This window comes from Lacerta agilis, chromosome 16 (assembly GCF_009819535.1).
Source record: "Lacerta agilis isolate rLacAgi1 chromosome 16, rLacAgi1.pri, whole genome shotgun sequence".
Classification (NCBI taxonomy): Eukaryota; Metazoa; Chordata; class Lepidosauria; order Squamata; family Lacertidae; genus Lacerta; species Lacerta agilis.
In genome coordinates this window covers 3840783-3867789 of record NC_046327.1, presented here as the reverse complement: position 1 = coordinate 3867789, position 27007 = coordinate 3840783, and the positions used below count along the sequence as shown (strand labels likewise).

Sequence of the window (27007 nt, the reverse complement as noted above, 5' to 3'; positions counted from 1 at the left end):
TATCCTCCATGAATTTGTCTAATGCAATTGAAATACCATCCAAGGTAGTAGCGATTACTAAATATTCTGGTAGTGATTTTTACTATATACACTGTGAACAAGTATTTTTTGTCTATCTTGAATCTACCAATATTCAGCTTCAATGGATTCTAGTATTATGAGGGGGATAAATCCTTTTGTCTATTAACTTTTTTTCCAAACCATGCATAATCTTATACATCTCTATCATGCCCCTCCTCATTTGCCCTTTTTCTGGACTAAAAAGCCCCACATGTTGTAATCTTTGCTCATAGGGAAAATCATTTGCTTGCTTGGTTAAGTCCCTTCATCATTTTGGTTGTCCTATGCTACACGTTTTTCAGCTCTAGATTATCCTTTTTGAGGTGCAATGACCCACACACCAGCCAATAAGAACAGTAACAGTTGTTCTTTGTTTCTGTGGGTTTCAACTTCCAGGGCCTCCAAAGGTCAGAACTACAACAAAGAACTCACATCTCCTATCGGCTATAGCATGACAACAAGTCCTGCTGATGTACAGGTACTGACACACACTGTTGAATGTGGCAAAATTAAATAACCACAAGTGTAAATATATAATACAGGATAACAAACAGGGTTCTGTGTTTAGAAAACAAATGCTCTTTAGTCAAAGCCTGGGAAAAGATCAGTTTCACTAAGTTAACCCAATGTAAAAATGATATTGTCATGTCTCTGTGCTCTAAAATATGTACAATCTATAGTTTAACAGCCAAGTAACTCTACTTCAGCCAGTATAGCTTTGTATCTTTAGGACTTACGTTTCATGTGTGCCAAAAAAGAATATAGGCATTTTATTTGTAGGTGGCTTGACTGCTCCATCAGGAACTTCATCCACCTAAGAAAAGGGGGGAAAGCAACCTATTTACTACACTTTGATTTAGTAGGAAACTACTAAAAGAGGTAAAGAAATCACTGGTGGTTATAACGTTCAGAACACTTGTGAAGTAGGTTGTAAACAGAAGATCTCACCTATACAGTGGTACCTCGCTAGACGAATGCCTCGCTAGACGAAAAACTCACTAGACGAAAGGCATTCACTAATGAAAGGGTGACTCGCAAGACGAATTTCCCTATGGCCGCGACTTGCAAAACGAAAACGTTTTGCGAGTTTTTTCCCTGTAAAGCCGCGTTTCCTCCGACCGTGCTTTGCAAGATGAAATTTCCGCTATACGACAGCACTCGCGGAACAAATTAATTCTGACTTGCGAGGCACCACTGTATGTTAGTCACTGACCACCAAAGACAACAGATTCAAAACAATTTTCTCTTAAATTGCAATCCCATGTGCATTTAATTGGGAGTAAACCTCACTGAGCAGAGCAAGACATATTGAAAGCAAACATGAATAGGATCATTCTAATAATGAGGGAATGACTCCCTGCTAATTCTGACATTGATTTTCTTGGCTGCTGGAAGAAGGTATCTGTTTGCCTCCCAGTTACAACTGCCCAGCATGGAGGCAATTCTTTTAATTAGTGTGGTGTTATCCAAAGGGACCACTTTGTTTAGGTAACAAGCACCATCTTTACAGTTACAAAAGAGCATCAAATTATCTGTGACAATTTCACAGGGCAAAGCGCTGCAAGGTGGAATTTATTTATTCTTCACTAAATTTATTCTTCAAAAAAGGTGCTTTAAAGGGAAACTACAGTGTGAAACAGTTTAATTAGAACTTATGAAGAACTGACCTGGATCCTGCAATTATCATTTGAGGCCCTTCATGGGAGGTCTAGAGGGTAGCAACACAAGAACAGGCCTTTTCAGGGGTGACTCCTGACTTGAGTAATGCTCTACCAAGGAAGGCTCACCTGGCACCAACTTTATCTAGTTTTAGGCAGTAGGCAAACTGTTTTCTTTACCTGGGATTTTCGCCCTTACTTTGAAGGGGTTTAAAGTATTTATGGCCTTCTTTGGAAGGGTAGGATATGCTAGTAGAACTGTCTTTATTTGTATTTATAAGTCTTTTATTTAAAGGTTTTAATTGATTGGATTTAGTTTTTGTGCCGTATGTGTAAGTCACTGAGTAGTTTCTTTTCTACTCTGAGTAAATTCGTATCTGTGTAAGGTGACCAAATAATAGTAATAGTAGTAATAATAATAAAGTTGTATTCTATCCATTTTGATCTGAATAGGGACAATAGCAAATCTAATATGATTGTATTATCACAATAATTGCTATTGTGAAGTCACCATTCTTAATTTGCATACTTTTAAATGCAAATTTAATCACAGACTGCCATACTTGCTAACTGATGCATGATTCCATAAAAGCTTGTGCTAAATGTGTTAAATCTTCAGGGTACCACAAGACTTTGATGAACTGCTCTTCAGATGTCTTAATTTTTATAATGCAGCCAGCATAATGTGGCATGTGGTTAAGTGAATGTGGAGGACAAAAAACCCCAAGGATCCATGCTGAACTATTTTTATTTATTTTGGCTATACAGTATAGTGCTATGGAAAAAATGTCAGATAAGATTACAGTATGGGCGGTATGAAAAATCATTAGGATCTGTGCTGTGATCTAGTTTGTGCAACTTTGAATGCTGGTCTGTGATTCTGTGTCATGCAGAATTGCCCCAAATCTAATTATTTTTGTATGTCTTTGGATAAATATTGACCGGCTTCCAAGCAAATTTTTTGGTACTGGTAACCAGCATCTTACTTTGACCTTTTCTTCAACAGGCCCCAGTTAGTTCTCTTTAACCATTTCAAATTCAGTTTTCTTTTTAAAAAAATGTTATTAAAGATTTTCCTGGGTTACAAACCTACATACAGCTTCTGTTTTTTAAAAATAAAATATTCTGATGTGAGACACTAACGTTATAGAAAGGATAAATCTGGAGAAGAGAGAGCAGGGGAGAGAAAAGGGAGGGGATAGTAAACTTTCATCCTTTTACATAGTGTATTATTAAAACAACAACAACCCAATATGCCAGCGATACTTTGATAGGTTCTCTCTGTTAATATTCCTTGGCAGTCACCACCCCTCTGCCCTCCCACCTTACACTGTATTCAACACCAATGTCTCACATGGAATGTTAACTGGTCTGTGGAAAAGTCTCTAGACTATGACCTGAAAATAAGAGACAACACACATACTTTTCTAACCCACTGACATCTTTAGCTAGATGGATAGGTATATTTCTTATTACAGACACACGCAACCCAACGTGTCCCTACTAAACTAATACCAGTGTACTGGAAAAAGCAAAGATCACCAGTGTTGAAGCAATGATTCTTCAACATCAACCTCATTGGACTGGTCATGTTGTACGGATGCCTGATGACCGTCTTCCAAAGCAACTACTCTATTCCCAACTTAAAAATGGAAAGCGCAATGCCGGTGGTCAACAAAAGAGGTTTAAAGACTGTCTCAAGGCAAATCTAATAAAATGTAGTATAAACACTTGATAACTGGGAAACACTGGCCTGCGAGCGCTCCAATGGGAGAACAGCCTTTACCAAAGGTGTCATGGGCTTTGAAGACACTCGAACTCAGGACGCAAGAGGAAGGCACACTTGGCAAATCCAGTTACAGGTGGGTGTGCATGCACAGGAAAGCTCATACCAAGAACAAACTCAGTTGGTCTCTAAGGTGCTACTGGAAAGAATTTTCTATTTTGTTTTGGCAAATCCACACCGTGATCAACTCCCGCCCGAAAACTAATGTCCGCACTGTGGAAGGACGTGTAGATCCAGAATTGGCTTCCACAGTCATTTACGGACTCATTGTTAAAACCATGTTTATGGAAGACAATCTTACTCAGCTACGAGGGATCGCCAAAGAAAGAAAGACGACTAAATCGCCCAAAGCTACGCCATGAGCAGGTAGTGCTCTCAGCTATTCACCTGCTTTGGCCCAATCTATTTCCCCGCCGAGTTTGGGGGTGGTTGGAATGGGACCCCTTTTTGCAGCTCATTAAGACCACCCAGTTAAACAAGAAAAACAAACCCTGAGCGGAACCGCAGCGTGTGGGGCACCTGCAACGTGATGGAGAAGTCACTGCCAGGGACGCCACGAACACGCCCCCTCCCTCCCAAAATAGAGGCCAGCGGGGGGGGGGCAAGAGGTCCAGATGGGTGAACACCCCCCCCCCTTCCTGCAAGGAGAAAAACGGGTGGCGGGGAAGGGGCGGGTTCCCCACGGACGTTCTCCCCCCCCCCCGAGCGTGAAAAGCGGGTCCGTGAGAACGCAGGTGACGGAGGGATGGATGGATGGATGAGGGAGGCGGCGCCTTACTGACCCGGGCTGGCCAATGCGGGTAGCCTTTCATCTTGGCGAAGATCAGGTCCCCGGGTTTGAAATCGCGGCTCATGTTGTTGCTGATGCTGCCGACGACGACACGCGAACACCGTCCTCACGAACCCCCTTGAGGGAGGAAACAAGGGTGGGGGGAGGTAGTGGAGGAAGCACAGCGTCTGAGGTAACCCCAAACACACACACAACATACACACACACATACATAAATCTCTCAGTCTATCGGTATAATAGTCAAGGTTTCCCCCTCATGATCCGCCTCCTCAGGGGTTCTCGGGGCCGCCAGGCCAGCGCAGCCGCCTCTCGCCCCGTTTTGGCGGGAAGGGCTCCTTCCATCGCTCTCCGTGCGAGGGCGGGAGAGGAGGAGGAGGAGGATGAGAAGCCGCCCCTCTTTCCCCTCACCGGACCCACCTCCCCCCCCCCGCCCCAACCTCCCTCGCCTCACGGATCCCCAACGGCCGCCAAACAGCCGCTTACCTGCCCCGCGCACGCGCGCGAGACCCTCGCGCCCCCCTCCGCGGCTCCCCCCTCCCTTCTCGCTCCCCCCCCTCCCCTCCGTAAGAGGGAAGGGAAACAGCGCAGGGCTCGTGAGCGCGGTTCGCGCAGGCGCAGGAGCCCCCCTCGCGCCAGCTGCCTGAAAGCGCGCTCGCTCTCTGTCTCTCTCTCTCTCTTTCGCGCCTGAGCTCGGCGGCGTCCATCCGTATGGGGGGGGGAAGAGAGAGGAGACACGCGCAAATGTAGAAAACGCGCGTACACACTGGGTCGCCCGAGGCCGGTGTAGCTTCAGCGGTCCGTGTGGGTGAGCGGGGAGGGTCGGCGATCGGGAGGCATGGCGAGGAGGGATTTCCCTTCTCTCCGCCCCCCCGCTTCTTTTGGGGACAATGGTTCGCTCCGGCCCCTCCTGCCTGGGGCGGAGCTCTCGCAAGCGAAGCGGAGTGATGTCATAGGCATAGGAGGTTGGGGAGGGCGCCTCCGCTTCGAAGGTGCTCCGAGGGACGTCAGAGGAGCTGCCCCCCCCGTCCCATGTCTCGCGTTTGGGGGGGGCACGGGACAAAACAATTAGCAATTGTTTTAATTAGCCATTAAATAATAACTAATAAAATATTTAATTATCACAGCGCGTAGGGTGCATAGGATATTATTGTTACAATTAATGGTCATAATAGAATAATTAATAATCACAATAATCATTGCAATAATTATCAGTGCATAGGGTCATAGGATATTGTTACAATTAATAATAATAAAATAAGCAAAAAATAATGATGATGATGAAATAATTAACCACAATAATTTTTACAATAATTACCACAGTTCGTAGGGTGCATAGGATATTGTTACAATTAATAATAACAAAATAAGCAAAATAATAATAATTACAGTAATTATTACAATAATTATCACAGTGCATAGGGTGTATGCCGGATCAAGCCATACATACACGAGCCATAATTATTAAAGCAAAATGCTTGCGTACGGCTCGATCCTATCCACCTTATGCACTGTGTCCAAAAGGAAGGGTAAATAGGGAGTGGGGAGCAGGGGAGTTCCCCCTCCAGCAGAAGCCCTGCTACAACCTTTTCTGCTGGCACCCCCAGCTCAAACCCACTCCCTGAGGCGAAGGAAGTCAAAGGGAAGATCTCTGGCCTGAGAGCTGCTGTCCGTTTGAATACAGATGTTGTTCTGACTTAGGAAATCTGTGTAAGGCAGCTGCTTACATAGCTGTCAACTTTTCCCTTTTTATAAGGGAAATTCCTTTATTCCGAATAGGATTCCTCGCAAGAAAAGGGAATAGTTGACAGCTATGGCTGCTTATAATCTTGGTTTAGCTCCCGTCAACTGGGGCTTTGAGCTGTGCATTTGGGAGCATGGCTAGAGATGTCAATGTGAAGAAGTGCTGATGGAAAATATATGCAAGTTGGAGGGATTGGCTTAGTTGTACAGAAGAAGAACGGTATATCAACAACTGCGAAGGAGGTACAAATTTGGCAGGTGTCAGCAATGAAAAAAGTTGCTCCGCCGATTTTTGTGTTTCCCACACTGCTGATAGAGTTGTTGCTGTAAGGCAGTGTTTTTCAACCACTGTTCCACGGCACACTAGTGTGCCGCGAGATGTTGCCTAGTGTGCCGCGAGATGTTGCCGGGTGTGCCGTGGGAAAAATTGAAAAATTCAAGAGAATTACTTTATATATAGTCAATATAGGCACAGTTAAATTTTTTAACATTTTCTAATGGTGGTGTGCCTCATGATTTTTTTCATGAAACAAGTGTGCCTTTGCCCAAAAAAGGTTGAAAAACACTGCTGTAAGGAAAACAATTGCCGGGACTGGAATGTATTCAGAGATGTAACATGTGAAAGGTACAGTCCTGCTGTCCTTTCCATCTGGTACCTCTGACTCTGCTGTGGCGAGAGTATTAGCCAATGTACTTTTGTTTAGTTAGTATGGGGTTATGGGTTCAGATCCTACATTAAGCTCACCAAGGATCCATCCCCTTTTTTCCTTTTAAACAATTTTATTAATTTTTAATATTTGTGCCTCACCTTTCAATCAAATTCTTAATAGCAGGTAGCGCTAATGCACTACCCCCCCCCCAAACTCACACATCCCTGCAGCCCTTAGTTCTCTGGCTGATGGATGGAGCCATAATGGGGTTCTCTTTAGTTCTGCTGTCTTGAATATTATTTCTGGCGGGTAAAGGGAAGAAAGTGCCCTGGAACTGTTCCTTCTCTGGCTGATTGGAAGGACAACAGCTATTCGCCATGGTGGCTAAAACTGAACTCCTATGCACAGAAGAAGTGTATCTTGGAGTACCAGAGGCTGAGAGAAAAAATGAGGAACGACATATCACTTTCACATTCTGCTTTGCTGGGCTGCTGTTTGATTGCTTTTAGAAACAGAATACTGGATTAGCTGGACTTTGGTGTCATCTATGAAGATAATTATAGATCAGTGGTTCCCCCAGAATTTTTCCCTCTAGAACCACTTGAACATTAGTGAGGGGCCTTGGTTGAACGCTTCTTTTTTCTTTTTCTTTTGGCCTGTTGTGGCAATTGTAATGCACACTGCTAGGTGCCGAGCAATTTTAAATTGCATTTAAATTGCTTCATTTATTTCATATCTATTATGCTATTGTATTACAATTTCAGGAATTAAAAATAGGAATGTTTAATGCAATGAATGTGCCATCTCCTGTCTTCATCCACAAATCCAGACACGCTACGTACCACCTAAATGAAACTTCAAATTTTGAGAACCCTGTACTGTATAAATCTTGTGTTCAAGTCAATCTGGAGTCAAATCCCTGCTGAGAGAGGAAGCTGACTAGATGACACATTCTCCGTTTTAGCTAGCTTTGTGGGCTTGTTGTGAAGCCAAAATGCTGTTCTGAGTGCATTGGAGGAAGGGTGAAATAAAATGGAATGAGCAAATTAATTCCCTCCAAAGTAGTAGTATCAAGTGTTGCCACTGAGCATATGTGCGAACCGCTTCAAATTTCTGCATGAAATCTCATGAGTGAGTCTGCTGGGTGCAGCTGCCATTATGTGCTGGATTAAATTTTAAATGCTATTTTGAACGCCATTACAAATTGCAAAGCCATAGTCGAAACAAATTTTTTAAAAAATCCTTCCAGTAGCACCTTAGAGACCAACTAAGTTTGTTCTGGGTATGAGCTTTCGTGTGGTATCTGAAGAAGTGTGCATGCACACGAAAGCTCATACCAAGAACAAACTTAGTTGGTCTCTAAGGTGCTACTGGAAGGAATTTTTATTTATTTTGTTTCGACTATGGCAGACCAACACAGCTACCGGTACCTACCACTAACTGCAAAGCCATAGGTTTGCGTTGGCATGTTTAATAAAAAACTACATGGCTAGCAGCTGAACATTGCGCATGAGTTGGCACTTAATTTAGTGGTGGCCATGCACCCTCAGTGATACTGTGAGCTGTCCTGAAAACTCACAGATCTTGCAGGATGGTGCAACAAACAGTAGCGGAGCTTAATAATAACAATAATTTATTTGTATCCTGCCCATCTGGCTGGGCTTCCCCAACCACCCTCTGGCATGGGGGGGGGGAGGCACAGATGCGATGGCAACCCACCAGGATCGCGCTGCGGGGGGCAGTGCGCTCCCCCCCATCAGGTAACCTCAGGGCAGTCCCATCTACAAGCATAATGTACCTCAGTGTGTTGTTGCAAATATAAAAGGAAGGGAGAGGGGAAGAACTATGGATGGTGCTCTGAGCTTCTTGAAGAATGGGAGGGATAAACATATAATAAATTAATTAAATACATTTCTAAAAAGGGAGATCCTGCTATCAGGACTCAAACCTAAGTAGAAGCATGTCTTTCCAAACCACATGCCCCCCCAAAAGTTTATAGATACTTAAGACAGGAGGAAACTGCCTCCCTCATATCATTAACCAGTTGAAACCCTTTGTGCTCCTCTGACTTTTAAGAAAAAAGACAACAATCAATAGTTTCTGCTGGAGAACAATGCTTAAAAACAAAGTGCTATATTTAGCTCGGAATAATAAAGCAAATTGTCTCTCCTGAGCGAATTCAAATGTAGATTATAAAGAGAACAGATATAATAGTACTCACTTAACTGCTTTTCAGTTTTACTGATGCTCTTGCCTGGAGGCAAAACCCTGTTAATTTGAACAAATACGGGTAGTTTTGGGAAAAGTCAGTAGATGTTGCAGTTGTGAAAAAAAACAGTACAGTACTACTGATGCTGCAAGGTTTCTCACACTGATAAGAGTTGATGCTATAAGGAAAAACATCTCCCAGGATTGGAATGTATTGTATTCTAAAATATTGTGCCAACAAAAGTAGGGTTGTGTAGCAGCTTTGATTAAACAAGATTCTCCTTGCATTTTTCTATTCTTTACGTCCACCCTGAGTCTTGAATGCTTCCTCCATCTGCTTCTACTGCACTGTCACCAACATGGGAATAGTCCAGAGGAAAAGGAGGTTGAAAGCAAAATTGTACTGATCCGTGTCTGAGTGATCGTGTTGTTTTTACAGAACAAGAAACAAAATTATGTACTTTGACATATTACTGATAAAAATGGAAGCTTTTGTGTCATATATAGAACTCTTGTCAGGTTGAATGCAGAGAATCTGTGGATTGTTATCACAAAAGCTTATGCCATTTTAAAGTTGCTAATTTTTAAGATGCCAAAATTCTCTTTCTTTTTGCTGCCAACTGTTTAACATGACTACCCCCTGGGAAATAGTTACACGAGAATAAAAAATGATACGTATATTACTTATATCCATAGATAAAAGTGCAAATCATACTAACAGTCACACAGCTGCAATCAAAATTATTCAACCTCCATTGCAAATCAGGTTTATTATCAAAGTTTACAGACTTTTAGCTGTTTGCAACGAGCAAATAAAACAAAAGGAACTGAAATAGCTCAACACAGCAGATGCTTCAAGTGGTTCCCCCAAATTCAGCTGAAATTGCAACTTATACTGGCTTCTCCAGTCTATTATTCAACCCCCTGAATAGAATCCCTCACAACAGCACAAAAACAGGCAACAGGCATTGTCTCAAGCACACCTGATGCAACTATTCAACTAATCAATATTTTTTTTGGGGGGGGGGAGGTGAAGGGACCTTGGCCCTTCGGAGTTGGCTCCCATACATGGAAAATCTGACTCAAGGGAATGCAGCCATCAGGACGAAAAATGACTCCCCACTATGGATTGATTGATTGATTGAATAAAACTTTATTTGCATCAGCCATAGGCCATAGCAACAAAAGAACATTGCAATATACACAGAACAGAAATAAAAAGTCAATTATATAAAAAAAAACAGTTTAGGGTCCTGAATCAGCAGTCAAATGGTGGGTCTTATTCTGATTGCCCCAGATTAAAAACCTTGCAACTTTTGCTGTCACCTGCTCATCTTGATCTGCCCAGAGAAAGGACACTGTGGCAGTGGTTGGGCGACCCAGAATGGACAATAAAAGAGGGGTGATAATCTCATTCCTCAAGTCTTTATACTGTATATAAAGACTTGAGGAATATATATTTAAGGATCTGGTGACTTCTGTTTCAGTGTATCTGAAGAAGTGTGCATGCACAAGAAAGCTCACACCAAGAACAAACTTAGTTGGTCTCTAAGGTGCTACTGGAAATAATTTTTTATTTTGTTTTCTTTATAAAGAGTGCAAGCCAGAAGGGCATGCACCACCAATTCGGTGCTGCCATCTCCAAAAGGACATACGGTAAGTGTTTTTGGTGTGGAATCTGTTGGAATCGTCCCTCGAGTACAGCAGAGGGCAATACATTAAATCGTGCAAGAGTAAAAGCGCGTCTATATTTTGGAATTGCTATGTTATGCGGATAGGGGGCCAGAGAATCAAAATGGAAAGGTGTATTTATGGCATGCCTTTCTCTGGTGTCATTACAGATAAGGAGTGAGCTGTACACAGCAAACAAGCAAAGGGGAAATGGCTGCAGAGCAGCACCCACCATTGTGAGGCCTGAGGAGGTGATGACGATGCTACCTCTCCAGCTGCTGTTATTGGCTGTGGACATCCTGTGATGTCACTTAAGCACATGGAAGCTCAGTGGATATACAAAAGCAACCCAAGGGGAAAGCCCAAGGCAAAAGCTTGAAAAGGACACAGTGGACAACAGCTGTGTTATTCAGTACTTGGTGGTCTCCTTCCGCATGGAGGCAAAGAGGCAAATGGAAGGAGGCCATCATCCGTCAATGAGATGCTGTGGAGCAACGAGAAGGCAAGTGTACCCGCTGAGCAGGACCGCGGCTTGAAAGCGGCAGATATCCATGGTTAGAAGCTGGCGATGGACCTGGCAGAAGCTGTGATTAGCATGTGGAAGCCCGGGATGCCACAGGTCTGAAAGAGGCTGAAGTTTGTGCACGTTAAGCTGGCTGAAATTCACCTTCAGAAGGCCATTAACAAAAGCTGTGTGGATATTTGTGGGTTGATTCCGGGGTAAGTATGAATGGAGAGTGTGGACACAGGTCACCCAACAGACACAGTATGACTGGGGATTGCATGTTCAGATAGCAGTGTAGGCTGCCCTCCAGGCTCTGGGCGAATGAACCACTGGATATCCATGGGTGGATGCTAGCAGAGATTGGCAGGCTGGCCAGTGGAGGTGGCTGGATGATAAATGTTGAACGAGGGCCATTCCCCTCACCGTATCTGTGTTTGCCTTTCATGGATGTCACAAGCCGACGAGGCTTTCCCCAAAAGCAGCATTGAAGAGGACAGCAGAGCTTAAGCAAGCCATCTTCTACGTCTAAATCAAGGTATTTCTAAATAAATTTAAGTAACGTTCATGACATTCCCCTTTCCAGTACCAGGATGAGAGGCTGCGCAGATGCATCCCTAAGCAGTTGCCGCGGGCTACAAACTTCCTGTGATGTCACAAATGGACAGGGTGGCCGAGGGGAAAGAGGCCGTTACTAGTGGGTGGAAGAATGGAGAAACCACAGTAGCAGGTTCAGGGGAAGTTGGGGTAGGCAGGCAGGGCCAGCTGGATACGCAGAAGTTGAATATGGGCCGACTCCCTTCTGTCTACTTGCATTGCCAACGTTTTGTTCTCTCAGGGCTCCTGTACCTGTCTCACCTAGATTGCTGTAAAACAAGGAAAAAACACAGGATTTTGTCCCCAGTAAACCAAAGAAAGTCTTACATTTGACACACCTCACTATTCAAAGGGGCAAGATTTTGGCTTCCTTTGGAAGGTCACCTGTAAGCTTATTGTAATTCCCTAATATTTGCGCTCCCTTAAAAACATATACACCTTGACTGTTCGTTGCAATTCTGTCTCCTTTTTCACACAGAAGCTTGCCTTCTCCCCCAACTAAGGAGGGTATTATTATCATAATACTTTATATCCTGCTGTTCCGGCAAAATATAGTAATCTAAAAGTACAATGCTCAACACATGACGCTGACACGAAAACCTTGCATATACACTTTGTAAAAGAACTAAAGTTTACTACCTGAAAGGTAGGTTAAACCAAGAGCCTGTGAGATTCATGACTGAATGGACATTAAACCCACTGTACTCGCTAGTCTTAAGTCCAATGCTCTTTATAGATTCTCATTCCTTTACACCAGGGGTGGCCAACTCCCAAGAGACTGCGATCTACTCACAGAGTTAAAAACTGGCAGTGATCTACCCCCTTTTGGGGGGTTCGGGTCAAAGTTATTGAGCTTTTTTAGGGAGGAAGAAAGCCCCATTTTTTAGGCGTTCAGGAAAAAGTTGCTGTGCTTCTTTAGGAAGGAAAACCCATTTTGGGGGGTTCAGGTCAAAGTTGTTGAGCTTTTTATAGGGGAGCAAAAGTTGTTGAGGGGAGCCAGTGATCTACCAGTGATCTACCACAGATGTCCAGTGATCTACCAGTAGATCATGATCTACCTGTTGGACGTGCCTGCTTTACACAAAGTGCTGAACACTGTGATGCAACTTGTAAATTGTAGTCACAATGATTCGCTAAACAATATGTTTTCTTTTTTATCTGTGGAGGTATGTTACCAGCCAAATGAAAGACTGATTTGGACGGAAAGAACCTTCAATATAAAAAGAACCTTAATATCCTTAGGTAAAAGTCCAGTGTTGTTGCCAGAAATCATTCTCAAATGTTTTTAAACCCCCATGGTCCCAATTCGCCAACCTCAAGACATGCACTAACGGTAATGTTGTTGGAACAACCTCATAGAATGCTTAATTCCAACACAAAATATAATAATTACCAAGCAATTTGAGAGAATCAAAGCGACATGAAACAACGCAGGCATTTAGGAAATTGCACATCTAAAAGCTCAGCTAAATTCCGAAGCGAGAAAGGAAACTCTCAGATCTTTGCTTAAATCTTCTAAAAGCAATTTTATAGCTGCAATAACCAGTACGGATGCTCTGCACAACTGCCAGCAAATCAATATATTTTAGATAATTACTATTAATAATATATATGCAGAAACAGCCGCGTGCACCTTGGCAAGAGCCCCAGCCCTTTAACGGCTCCTGCATTTCTGCAGAGCGCCAAAAACCGCGGGAAATAAAATGGGGAAAAAAACAGCAACCCTGCCGGGCGCCCCCGCGCATGCTCCTTTGCAACACCCGAAGCCGACGGGAGCCGGGAAGAGCCGCCCGCTCTCTTGCCCCTTTGGAACGCGCCGCGTCACAATCGCCGGCTCCTCCAATGGGAAGTCGCGTTCCGAGGCCGGAAGGCGGTGCGAAGCCTCTGAAAGCGGGTGGGCGGCGCGCCTGGAAACTGTTTACCGGAAGTAGCCGTTGCGGAGGAGGAGGAGGAGGAAGAAAAAAAACCCCACCTCGCAGGAGGCGCTGGGCGTGGCTTAGCCTTCCCGTTCCTCCCCTGGGTCCTAGAGTCCACTCTTCTCCTTATCTTCTAAAAGCCTAAATTGACTTTTCTGATCTGGGCTGCTCGTAACTGGCGGCTACACGGGGGTACGTATGAAGGGGGGACGTGGGAATCGCGGTGGGGGCAGCGATCTGCCTGTGTTGGAGGAGTTTGGCAGGGGAAATAGTTGGGAGGAGAGGGAGTTGGTCCCAAACACTTTGGTTTGCAAGGGAGGAAGGAGGGGGGGCAGTATTTATTATTAGTATTATTAATATTATTAGTGTGCCGCCCTGTTACCCGCAAGTCTCAGGGCGGTTCCCAACATTAAAAAAAATCACAATACGGACTCACGAAATGCATGATAAAAAAAAACCAAGAATCCCCTCCTTGCTGGTGATTTGGCTAAACCAAGGTTTCCCAAACTTGGGTCTCTGGCTATTGTTGTTTTTAGGACTACAATTCCCATCATCCGTGACCACTGGTCCTGCCAGCTGGGGATGATGGGAGTTGTAGTCCCCCCCCCAAACCCAGCCAGAGACCCAAGTTTGGGAAACCTTGGGGCTAAAAGGTAAGAGCGAAGTTGTTCTCCTGCCCCAAGGAGCAATGATTGTACAAGGAGGCAGGGCGAGAGAGAAGTTGAGCAGCTGTTAGGACCGCTGGCTTGTCCTGGCACAAGTTCTGCGGCAGGTGGAGGTTCGCCGGGTGCAGTTTTTCCTAGCATCGAGATGTGGCGATGGAGAAAGAGGCGCTCGCTGAATCTCTCTTTGCCTTGCAGCTGCTATAAGCAAAAAAAAAATAAAATAAAATAAAGGGATTTTGTGTTACAATGCTAGTTAATAAGTGTGAGCCAAGCTTATCTCAAGGTGTACTGTCGCCTGTCTCACAAGCATTTGGGAAACTTATTTCAAAAGGTACATTTCCCTGCTGCCTAGGAAACATAACACTTCTGTTATTACAAATATGTGGTTCATGCAACACCTTAATGTGAGCAAACGAGGATTTCAGATGGTCCTTCGTGCAGTCTTGCACTGATTTAGCTTCCCTTAGCAGGAGATTAGATTGCTGTGATTGTAAATAGTGATTTATTTATTTTTTAACCACACACATACCGTGCTTGCATGCTTGACAGAAACTTGTAACCCCTCTGTCTATGAAGTGAGCACTGCTGATTTCAAATGAAGTTATTTCATTTCAAAAGGAGAAGGTATTTTCTGGATTTTCTGTAGTTGTGCAGAAGTTGGATTTTTTTTCTTATCCCTGCATAGCAAACTGCATCTCCCAAAATTCACTTGTCTACAAGTGCTGCATTTAGGTGCCCGGCACCAAGTATTACATAGGTGAGGCCTGTCACTTGGCAGCAACACCTATGAAAAGGATCTAGGTGCCCTAGTTGAATCTGAGCTAGGAGCGCAATGTGATTACTAAAAAAGCTAATGTTATCTTAGACTGTATTAAAAGCATCTCAGATCATGAGAAGGATTCATTCTGCTCTGTTCTGTGTTGGTTGAGCCATATCTGGAGTAGTGCTCCTAGTTTTGGGTGCCACATTTCAAGGAGAACACTCATTGAGAAGCGCATGCCGTTAAAATATCCCTTTAAATGTCTTTATCATTTAGGGTTTCTTCAAGATGTGTGGGAGCAAAGCAATGCCCAAAGTTTTTCTCTTGCAACAAAGAATATAAAAGATGAAGTTTACATTAATTGTCCACAGTATGTAGGATATAAGTGGCTGGGAAATGGAAGCCATGAATCCTCAGATCGATTCTCTGGTTCCCGAAAAGAAATGGTGAGTTTCATTCCTTTAATTAAAACACGATCCAATGGTGCAAGTTTCCATTGAGTGTGTGGATGGCAGTTTCTACTACTTGACAGTTCAGAAAACAAATCCCTGTGTAGTTTTTTTGTAACAATTTTGACCAGAGGAACTGTATCTTCGGCACAGCTTTCTGTTGTTTAGCTTTCAGGCGTTTTCACAATAACCTTCCCATCAAACACATTGTTCTATGGCAGGGGTGGCCAACTTCCAAGAGACAGCGATCTACTCAGAGTTAAAAACTGGCAGTGATCTACCTCCTTTTTGCGCTGACGTGGTGGTTTGCCGCCAGCGCCGGGATCCTCTGCCTGTGGCTGCAGCCGCAAACGGAGGACCCTCTACATGCGGCTGTGGTGGCGCGATGACTGCTCGTGCCGCCGTGAGCCCTCGCGGGGTGCTGCCTTGTCACTCCCCCCAAGACATGGAACCTGGGCCGAACCGCCACCCCGTTGCGACGCCACTGCCTGCAAGTCGGACAGGAGTGCAACAGCACTTTTCCCACCTGCTATTCCCAGCAATTGGTATTCAGAGGCATGATGAGACGTGGGTGGCGCTATGGTTTAAACCGCTGAGCCTCTTGGGCTTGCCGATCGGAAGGTCGGCGGTTCAAATCCCCATGACAGAGTGAGCTCCCATTGCTCTGTCCATCTCCTGCGAACCTAGCAGTTCGAAAGCACACCAGCACAAGTAGATAAATAGGTACCGCAGTGGCAGGAAGGTAAGCAGCATTTCCATGTGCTCTGGCACTCGTCACAGTGTCCCGTTGCGCCGGAAGCGGTATAGTCCTGCTGGCTACATGACCCAGAAAAGCTGTCTGTGGACAAATGCCGATTCCCTCGTCCTGAAGCGAAATGAGCTCCACCACCCCATAGTCTCCTTTGACTGGACTTAACCGTCCAGGGTTCCTTTACCTTTTTTGCCTATTCAGAGGCCTACTGGCATTCCGTGAATGTATTGTTGTTAATTATGTATCATTGCTCTGCCCTTTGCATTGCATAATTTCTTTCTAAATACTAATGTAACTGTGTTTCTGTTCTCCTCCTCCCCTTGCTTTGAGCGTTGCTCCCATAGAACAGTGTTTTTCAACCACTGTTCCGCGGCACACTAGTGTGCTGCAAGATGTTGCCTGGTGTGCCGTGGGAAAAATTGTGTTTATTTGATTCCTATTCAAGAGAATTACTTTATATATAGTCAATATAGGCACAGAGTTAAATTTTTTAACATTTTCTAATGGTGGTGTGCCTCGTGATTTTTTTCATAAAACAAGTGTGCCCTTGCCCAAAAAAGGTTGAAAAACACTGCCATAGAAAACACCAGTAAGATCAGGGTGCAGTTACATTATTTTTCTGCACCCCTTCCTTTTACTCGAGATGCTAAAGGCGTGTCTGTGAGGTAAAGAGTCGTACCTGGCTTCTAACAAGTTGTGTTTTCCATGCCCGGAATAGGACATTAAATTAATTGCGTGCATTTGTCTTGCAGCAACACTAATATTGCCATAATTAAACCGCCAGCTGTGTTCATCTGGTGCAAACCTGTTTCCTCTTGACAAAGTTCAAACCAATCAGCGTCCCTTTCTGCTTCCCGTTAATTGGAAATATGGCTTGAATCGTATATAGCCAGCTGTGGCTGCTCACACACCATTCCCACTAAGGTTTGATACAGAGCAAGCCATTTCGAAGGACCCAGCAACCTGCTTGCTTGCCACAGTAGAGTCACCCATACTATTGCTTTTAACGCGCAAACCTCCCCTGCAGTGCTAGAAACTCTGATATATAAGCTAGGTGCCAAATAGCTCCTTAAACCAGAGTTGCAGCCACCAAAACGGAATGCCTAGTTGCCATTTTGGGGCCAGATGGCTCAAAGGTCATATTTTTAATACGACTTTAGGGTTCCTGAAATTCATTCTGATTGTGTAGATGAACTATAACCAGGGCCGGATTTAGGTTTAATGAGGCCCTAAGCGGGGGACGCTGTGGGTTAAACCACAGAGCCTAGGGCTTCCTGATCAGAAGGTCGGCGGTTCGAATCCCCGCGATGGGGTGGGCTCCCGTTGTTCGGTCCCAGCTCCTGCCCACCTAGCAGTTCGAAAGCACGTCAAAGTGCAAATAGATAAATAGGTACCGCTCCAGCGGGAAGGTAAACAGCGTTTCCGTGCGCTGCTCTGGTTCGCAAGAAGCGGCTTTGTCATGCTGGCCGCATGACCCGGAAGCTGTACGCCGGCTCCCTTGGTCAGTAACGCAAGATGAGCGCCGCAACCCCAGAGTCGGACACGACTGGACCTATTGGTCAGGGTTCCCTTTACCTTTAAGCTACTGAAGGTAATGGGGCCTTTATATGCGATATTTTAGGGAGCAGGTTAGCAGGCCATTACTTACATCATAGGAGCCTACACAACGCAAAACACTGTTGCTGTATGTAGGTTTTATTTTATTTGTTTTTTTTTATCTTATATTTTGGAAATGTACTCCCAGTTTTTTCCCCTTTAGTTTTTTTGCCCCCCCCCAAAAAAAAGAATGGGGCCCTGAGCTATAGCTCGTTTAGCTTATATGTAAATTTGGCACTGAATATAACAGATTTCTACAGGTTAAAGGTAAAGGTAAAGGACCCTGGACGTTTAAGTCCAGTCAAAGGTCACTCACTATGGGGTTGCGGCACTCATCTCACTTTCAGGCCGAAAAATTCAATTTCAAAACAAAAAATTATAGGAGAATGGAAATATGTGGAGGAATATTTGAAGAAAGAAGGAGTAGAAACAAAATTGGTGATCTGCTCGGAATGACTGACATACAGGGAAAGGTAATTATGGATAACGAGGGATAAGTATATAAAGATATTTTGTAACAAACTTGATTTATTAAATAAAGCATAGACAAGAACTTTAGTAGGAGACACGAAGACGAACTTTAGGAAGTCATTTTAACTTTTTCTTTTTTCTCTGTTTTTTCCTCTGGTTTTTTTGAGTTCTATTTTTACTTGATTGTGTAATTGTATGTAATGATGTGGTTGTGTAATTGTCTTTTGTAATTGTGTAGACTGTGTTTGTATTATTATTTGTATTATCTTAAAGAAATTTCAATAAAAACTTGTTTTAAAAAATAATAAAATAAAATAAAATCTCTGCATTTCGGAGCAGGCTAGCTGGAAAGACATTTCCACGCAATCATAGCGAGCCGGAGATGGAGACGAAGGAGGACCTGAGAAGAAAACTCCATCAAGCCAAGAAAGAGAAACTGGATATAACTGCTAAACATAATGCAGAAGTAAGTACTTCAAAATCTTTGTGTATACAATGTCCTCATCTTATATTATGGCCTGGCATGTGTTGGTGTGGTCCTAGGCTCTACCTGGTCTGGGGGGCTGGACTGTATATATATTTTTTAAAATGAACGAATTCCTATGCCCCACAAATAACCCAGAGATGCCTTTTAAATAAAAGGACACATTCTACTCATGTAAAAACACGCTTTAGAAGGCGATTGGGCCAGATCCGGCCCCCAGGTCTTAGTTTGCCTACCCATGGTCTTACATCAACATTTAGAAGCTATAGGGAAGCAGGCAGAGGGCCTTCTCGGTAGTGGCACCCTTCCCTGTGCAACGCCCTCCCATCAGGGGTCAGAGAGATAAACAACTACCTGTAATTTAGAAAATACCTGAAGGCAGCCCTGTTTAGGGAAGTTTTTAATCTGTGACTTTGTGTTGTATTTTCATATTTGTTGGAAGCCGCCCAGAGTGGCCGGGGAGACCCAGCCAGATGGGCGGGGTATAAATAATAAATTATTATTATTATTATTATTATTATTATTAGTGCTTCTTAAGATACGGGAGTTCAAATGCTGCTTTGTTTTACGACGAAATGAGTGAAATTATTGACTTTATAAAATGAAAGTCCAATTCTAGTGGGGAAGTAGCTCAGTAATTTGGATTTTGTACAGTGTGACTCCTGGTGTTCATTGGAGAGTGACCAGTCCCTCAGGCATATGAAAGGAGGGAGTAGCAGGGAGTTTTATTTTGTCACTCAAAATTTTCTTTTCCTTTGTCCTTTCCCACTAACTGGGCTTCTTTCTTAACAAGGAAAAGTCACGTGTGTCTACTTCTCCTTTCTTAGGTGAGTTCTGCATAGGGAGAAAAAACTATTTTTATTTGATTTTGATTGATCAAATACTGTACCACCACAGCTTCCCTGTGTGTATTCTGTCCCAGCCGAGGGATGATGTTCTGCCCTAACAAGAAAAGCCAAAGTGGTCTAAAAAATTAAGGAGGACCAAAATAAGAAGAAATAAAAAGGAAAAGATGAAAAGGAAAAGGAAATGGATATAAAAGCCCACCATCACAGTTATATCTCATCCTTTATCCGTATACAGAAAAGTAGACCGTTCCAGCTCTCACCTGGGAGCTTCTGTTTCTTCCCCAAGCCCTCCCACCCTGGGAGATCCTTTCTTCCTTGTCTGTCCTCATCAAGATAGAGGACTTTTAAAAGTTAAAAATCTTTTTTTAGAATCATAGAATCCTAGAGTTGGAAGAGACCACAAGGGCCATCCAGTCCAACCCCCTGCCAAGCAGGAAACACCATCAAAGCATTCCTGACAGATGGCTGTCAAGCCTCCGCTTAAAGACCTCCAAAGAAGGAGACTCCACCACACCCCTTGGCATCAAATTCCACTGTCGAACAGCTCTTACTGTCAGGAAGTTCTTCCTAATGTTTAGGTGGAATCTTCTTTCTTGTTTGAAAATTTTTAATTTTTTTTTAAAAAAATTAAAAAAAAATTTTTTAAAAAAATTCTCTTTATAAGAACAGAATTACCCATTTCCAGTCCAGTTCAGTGAATTCTTTCCAAGGAGATTCCATCCGATCTTAATATTAAAGTTCTCCCTTCTATGTCTTCCAATTCTTTCTCACATCAGCTGCCTAAAAGCTACAGGTGAAACTCAAAAAATTAGAATATTGTGGAAAAGTCCATTTATGTAAGCAATTGTTTTCATTAGCTACTGGAGTTTAATATATGAGATAGACTCATGGCATGCAAAGCGAGATATGTCAAGCCTTCGTTTGTTATAATTGTGATGATTTTGGCGTTCAGCTGATGAAAACCCCAAAGTTGAGATTGTTAATTTGGGGTTCTCATCAGCTGTACGCCATAACCATCACAATTATAACAAGCAAAGGCTTGACATATCTCGCTTTGCATGCCACAAGTCTATCTCATATATTAGTTTCACCTTTTAAGTTGAATTACTGAAAGAAATGAACCTTTCCCTGATATTCTAATTTTTCAAATTTCACCTGTATTGTAAAATAGTTTCCAAATATGCCTTTAGCCATTTGCTTCTTGAAATATTGCACCGTTACCTATGGTAGTTACCCAGGGCCGTTCCTTTTGCAGCTGTCCAACTACGAAAGCCAGATTGCCAAGTTGCGAGCCGAGGTGGAGAAAGGCGAGGCTGTCCGACAGAGCCTGGAGTATGAGCTGGCTTGTGCAAGGAAAGAAGTTGGAATAGAACGGTATTCCTCGGAAGGCAAGTTGTGTGAAGCAGACATGCAAATTGAACAGCTTCAAGGTAAGATTTGCATCCTCCCACTCTAAAATTAATGGTCCTAAAACACAGCCTTTGTAGTCTAAACTGATAACGCTGCCTTGATTCCACTGACCACACTTTTCTTTACCTTCTGCAAACCCATCTATATATATAAAACGCAAGTATCTCTGCATCCAGTCCCTGTGTCTCTGGGTTTGCGCTACTGAGCATGTGCCCCAGGGACACAGGGATTGGATGGAGAGACATCGGGCCGGGAGCAGCGGCGGCAGTTGAAGCGGGGCCGTTGAAATGGAACGCCGGCGCTCCAGAAGAGAGGGGAGGCTGAGGAGGAAGGTCACGCTGCTGCTGCCGCCGCTACAACGAGAGCCCCGAGGCCTAGCGGCCCGGGAGCGGCCCAGAGCAGCCCGCCCCCACGGAGCGCCGGCGTTCCGCTTCAACTGCCACCGCCGCGGGAGAGGAGGAGAAGGGAGGAGGAGCATTATTGTCATTCTTAAAGGCTCCAGGGTGCCGCTGCTGCCAGTCCGTGTAGGCCACAGTGAGCGAGACGGCAGCCCCCACAGCGATTCTGAGGCAAGGCCCGGCCGCGGCGGCGACGTACCCGAGGCTGGCGGCCATGAGGCCCACGAGGCCGGTGCCTGCGCCCAGCTCGAGCCCGGCCTTGCGGCGGAGAGGGAGCCCCTCTGGGCCCGCTGTCTCCGAGTCCTCGGCCCCCTTCTCGAGGAAGCGCGCCAGCACCAGCGCCATGTCCCACACCACGCAGCCTGTCCCGCCCGCCGAGCGCTGCCCGAGGCGGAGCCCTGCCGAGCCGTCCCGCCGGGCCGGGGTGTGCTCGAACCCCGACCCAGTCTCCGGAGAAGGAGAAGAAGACATGATGGAGGCCGTGGGAGAGGAGACAGAGGCCGGCCGGCCGCAGGGAGGGAGGAGGAGCAAGAGGGAGGGAGGCGGCTTCTGTTGTAGCGCCCCTTATTTTAACGGGCTGAAACCACTAGTAGTAAATAAAATGACGAGCATCTACTTTCTGGATTTCTTTGTTTCACTGCTCGCCATTTTTCTGTTCCTATGTGATCAGTTTCTATTCTTTGCTATTTTAGTCTTAAAAAAAAAAAGTTGCAGCCCCCTTTCCCCAAAACGTAAGTGTTAATGAAATTCATCTATCCAGCATCTTTATGGGATTAAAATTCTGTTCATAGTTCAGAAGCTGCGAAAATGCCACCGATGAAACCTTTAGATTCAAATCTGACATGTGATCTGCTTTGTTTTGTATACATGCACCAAATCACACCCAACACTGCATTCTAAAAAGCGTGTCTTTTAGAGTGACTTTTCTTTTTAAAATGACTTTTCTTTTGAGTCACCTTGTCAATTTTTGAACAAAAACGTCCTTTGGGGAAATATACAAGTGAAAGGCTTTTGGCTTTCTGCAGCTTTCTTTTCCAATGGCTATTGAATAAACCTAGTATCTGAAGAAGTGTGCATGCACACGAAAGCTCATACCAAGAACAAACTCAGTTGGTCTCTAAGGTGCTACTGGAAGGAATTTTTTTATTTTTTATTTTGTTTTGACCATGGCAGACCAACACGGCTACCTACCCGTAACTGAATAAACCTAAATTATCATTTAGTTTCTGAATTAGAAGCCATTGGTACTGAATCCAGACTATCTGGCTTCTTCGTTTTCTTCTGGGTAGTGGCTTAATTAATGCCTTTTCTCTTTCTTTCTTTCTTTCTTTGATTGCTTTGGGTTGGTGCTATAATCTCCCCTGTGATATGTTCAGACATGCTGTCTAAAAGGTTCGCAAGTGGACTTCTTTTTCCCTTGTTTTTCTCAGAAAGGTGTTTGGGTTGTGACATCTGATTTAGTGTTTTCCCTCTCGATTTACACCTCGTTTCCCTCCCCACCAAAGCTCCCTTTCATTGCCTATTTTTAAATGACTGACACTGTCGTTCAAGTCTTCGTGGTCTGAAATTGTGTTCCTCCATATGCTTGGAACCGCAGTACCCCGTGGCAACAGTAGAATCCGCCTCGTGACTCTACCCGATCTCAACCAGTACGCGATCGGTCACAAACATCCAAATTTTACGATTTTATATATATGGATAGGACGTCCATATTTTCACAGAAGGATCTGGTCACAGACACCCCTGCCCCACATGCCCTGCCAGCCCTCCTGGCCCCCTGCTGGCTCTCCCTTCTTGTCTCCCCTTTTCTATCCTTTCCTTTCATTTCCCTGTCACCCACCGTCAAGGTGGGTGACAGGGAAATCGAATTGCACGGCGGCCGACGACCCTCCACCGCTGTTCTCCACGAACTGCACCTCGGAGACGACGATGTTGTCCTCGAGGACGGAGCCAAAGGCCGTGCAAACGGCATCTCCGTGAGCTGAGTGCACCTCAATCTCCAAGCAGCTGCACGCGGCACACACCTGCCTGTTGGCGCCGCCGCCCAGCATCTTCAGGCAGGAGAAGAAGTAGGGAGGGAGGCTCCCCTCAGGCCCAAGGAAAAACCTCGCTGTCACCGACCCGTGTGCCGGGCCAGTGACCCCTCCGCCCGGCCGCCTGTCCACGTGCTCTCTCTCTCTCTCTCAGGCACACGCTCGCTCTCCCCTCATGGGCCTCGGCCGGTTCCCCTCGCCGGCTCCACCTTGGTCCGCAAACCCCACTCCTTCTTCCGAGGCCTGCGAGGCCTAGTCACCTCCCCTCGCTGGGAACGGGCGAGCCAAGTGCTCGCTTGACCGAGGGGACACGTTCGGCTCCAGGTCGCTGGACGCCCTGAGGCCGAGGCTCTCTCACAGGTCTTTGCGGGCCCTCTCGGCTCAGGCAGGGCAGTGAGAAGTAGAGAGGCTTTTCCCATCCTCGTGGCTCTCGAGGTGCAAGAAGGAAGAGAAGTAGGGGAGGGTTGTGGTGATGTAGGAAGAGGAGGAGGAGGGGCGGAGACGGGTGTGGTGTGGTGTTTAATGTCCACTGGAGGGTGCTATATATTTTTGCAGAAAATCACATTTTTACCTGTCAAAGGTGTGGTATTTGTTCAATCTAATTACATATGATCACTCTCATATGGCCATGGAACGTTGTGTCCAAATTTGAACGGAATCGGTCAAGCGGTTACGGAGAAAGCCGATCGTTAACAAACATCCAACTTGAACGATTTTATATATAGATATATAGATGTTTGTGAGTTTGGCAAGGTTATTGCAAATGTTGTAGGCTAGTAGTTGTCATGGCTTTACAAGGCTGAGCTTCAGTTTAGCATAACATGCCATTCTGCATCGTGCTGTGTCAAAAAGCCCATTGTACAACACACTTGGGGGGAAATCTTGTAGGTCTTGTGCTTCTGTTGGGTACAAAATGGCCGTTTGGGGCAGGTTATTGTATAAATTGCCCCATTTGTAATGAATCAGTGCTGTCATACAAACAGTAAGAAATTGAGCACCCTGGAATCTTGCCGTTCTTTCATTGTCTTCTACCTGAATGCCTAAAAGTACAACAACTTTTGCTGGTTTTAATTTAATGTTTCAGCAGTCCTTTTAAGTTGAACTAGCCCATGGCCTTGTTTCTCTTCCCATTAGCAACAATCAGAGCTTTGCAGCACAAGTTGAATGAGACGGAGAGAACCTATCGCATAGCTAAACATCAGTGGGACGAAGACCAGCAACGACTCATGAATGACATCTCTGAAAAAGAACTCATCATTGATACCTGCAACAGTGAATATGAATTACTTTTGAAGGAGAGGGCTAAACTGGACAGTATTTTGAAGGTATGCATTTATTCAAATTGTGAGTGTTGAAATAAGGATGGGAACTATTAAGAGGTGAAGAAAGGGAAAAGTTGACATCTATGCCCATAGCTGGTTGTAGAAGGGAAAGCACCTACCTGCTATTGCTATGGGCTCTTGATCAGGGGTCGGCAAACTAAGGCCTGAGGGCCAGATCAGGCCCAATTGCCCTATGGATCCGGCCCGCGGATGGTCCTGGAATCGCTGCTTGGATCAGCATGATCGTTCAGGCTGCGCCATTTTGTTTGCATTTTTTTCGGGCGCCATTTCTGCCCCCACCCCACGGCGCTGCCACCACCTCCTCCCTCCCTCCTCCTGGCTTCTCCCTGCCCTGTGGAGGAAGGGAGCTGGGCTTTGATTGGTGCCAGCAGCCAGCCAATCAGAAGCCTCGCCGCCCACCCGCATCATGACGGGCGCGTCGCAAGGCTTCGGCTGGAGCTTGACACGCCTGCTGGCCCCGTGCCTGGCGTCCGAGAAAGCTGGCTGGAAAGGAGAGGCGCCGCCACTGCCGCCGGCAAAGGCCATACACCATGCCTGGGAGGATTTGAAAAGAGAAGTTGCAAGTCTTTGAGTCGCAAACCTGCTCCTCCGCTACTCCCTCGAACGAGGGAAGAAGATTAGAGCCTTAAACTTCTAGTTAATAGCTAGCCATAGTTCATTGCCGCATCTGAATACAATAAACTGTGGTTTGCTCCAACGGGAGTTTGCCTGCAAATCAGGACCTGAAAGCCGGGTCATACAGAGCTTCCTTTTTTTTGCATTGGGAAATGGCGCTGGAATAAGGGAATTTCCTGCAAAAAAAAGTGAAATTTGACAGCTATGGGTCATACTGTCATTTGAGGTTCCAGTTTGCAGGCAGAGTGTTTTGAGTAAACCATCCTTTGTAGTATTTAGGTGCAATGGCTTTCTGCTTACTAGAAATGGAAGTTAACATTCTTCCCCCCCCCAAGAAAGAGGAAGAGGAGCTTCTCAGATAGACAATTCCTTGTTGTTCTTCCCCAGTCTTCTAAGCCGTGGTTTGAAGGCTCCTCAGCATGTGATTAACATATTTGATGCACAGATGAGACCCATTCACTCATAAAACCGGCTGAATTTGTAGTGAGTAAAGAAAGATAGCCTTGTGGGAATGGCCTCTTTCTGTTAATAACATTAGGAAATTGGAATGAAATGCATGTGACCTTATTTCTAACTGATATGTAACTGTTAACAGGTGGGTAGCCGTGTTGGTCTGCCATAGTCGAAACAAAATAGAAAATTCTTTCCAGTAGCACCTTAGAGACCAACTGAGTTTGTTCTTGGTATGAGCTTTCGTGTGCATGCACATGTGTATCTGAAGAAGTGTGCATGCACACGAAAGCTCATACCAAGAACAAACTCAGTTGGTCTCTAAGGTGCTACTGGAAAGAATTTTCTGATATGTAACTGATATTCTTAGTTGTGATACATGGTACCTATGTTTTAATTAAACAAAAGTTAAACTTTATCCACACAAAGGAGACTTTGGAGCACCACCAGAATCAGAGGAGCATAATAGAGTCAGAGATCAGGGAGGAGGCAGCAAAGGAATTTAGGTCTCAGGCGGATCGGTGGAAAGCAGAAAGAAATGAACTCCAGTTTCTGTTGCAGGTATTCCTAGTCATGTTCAGCAATGCTACTTTTAGCCACACTAATGTCTATATGTGATGAACTAAACCTAGCATGCATTTACAGTGGTACCTTGGTTCCCAAGCGTAATCCGTTCCGGAAGTTCGTTCCAAAACCAAGGCGCACTTTCCCATAGAAAGTAATGCAAAATGCATTGATCCATTCCAGACTTTTTTAAAACAACCCCTCAAACAGCAATTATACATGACAAAGCTATCTTTAGCCATCTCACCCCTTGCTTTTTCCTGTAAGACCAATTGCAGTCGTTAAGAGTCATCAACAGGTTTTCCACACCCATCAGCCAATCCCCCATTCCCACCACCCTTCTGAGTCATACCCCTCCCCACTCTCTCACTATATATAAGGGTCTGGTGACTTCTGTTTCAGTGTATCTGAAGGAGTGTGCATGCACACAAAAGCTCATACCAAGAACAAACTTAGTTGGTCTCTAAGGTGCTACTGGAAGGAATTTTTATTTTATGTATTATTTCGGAAGCCACAATTAAGCTTGGCTTCCTGTGACCCCCCAACCCAGGATTGTGGTGAGTCGCTCCCTAACAAGCCCGGATTGTTAAAC

At 44.8% G+C, this 27007-nt stretch overlaps 2 protein-coding genes across 4 annotated transcripts in view; one reads left to right on the top strand and one right to left on the bottom strand.

The window, feature by feature from the left end:
- The window catches only part of PSIP1 (PC4 and SFRS1 interacting protein 1), a 38903-nt gene extending 17542 nt beyond the window's left edge, over positions 1-21361 (bottom strand). For 2 of the 3 annotated variants that reach the window (XM_033173592.1, XM_033173591.1), the window contains exons 1-2: positions 4287-4396; positions 798-874 (exon numbers count right to left, since the gene is read on the bottom strand). In XM_033173592.1, the coding sequence (XP_033029483.1) occupies positions 798-874; positions 4287-4358 (149 nt within the window). In that variant the 5' untranslated portion in view covers positions 4359-4396. Of the gene's footprint in view, positions 1-797; positions 875-4286; positions 4397-18820; positions 18826-21349 lie in introns of those variants that run through there. The other variant, XM_033173590.1, reaches the window with a different exon arrangement.
- Positions 15284-27007, top strand: part of CCDC171 (coiled-coil domain containing 171) — a 190377-nt gene continuing 178653 nt past the window's right edge. The window contains exons 1-5 of the mRNA XM_033173593.1: positions 15284-15449; positions 18610-18736; positions 20858-21032; positions 24578-24768; positions 26281-26412. Of these exons, the coding sequence (XP_033029484.1) occupies positions 15400-15449; positions 18610-18736; positions 20858-21032; positions 24578-24768; positions 26281-26412 (675 nt within the window). The 5' untranslated portion in view covers positions 15284-15399. The remainder of the gene's footprint in view (positions 15450-18609; positions 18737-20857; positions 21033-24577; positions 24769-26280; positions 26413-27007) is intronic.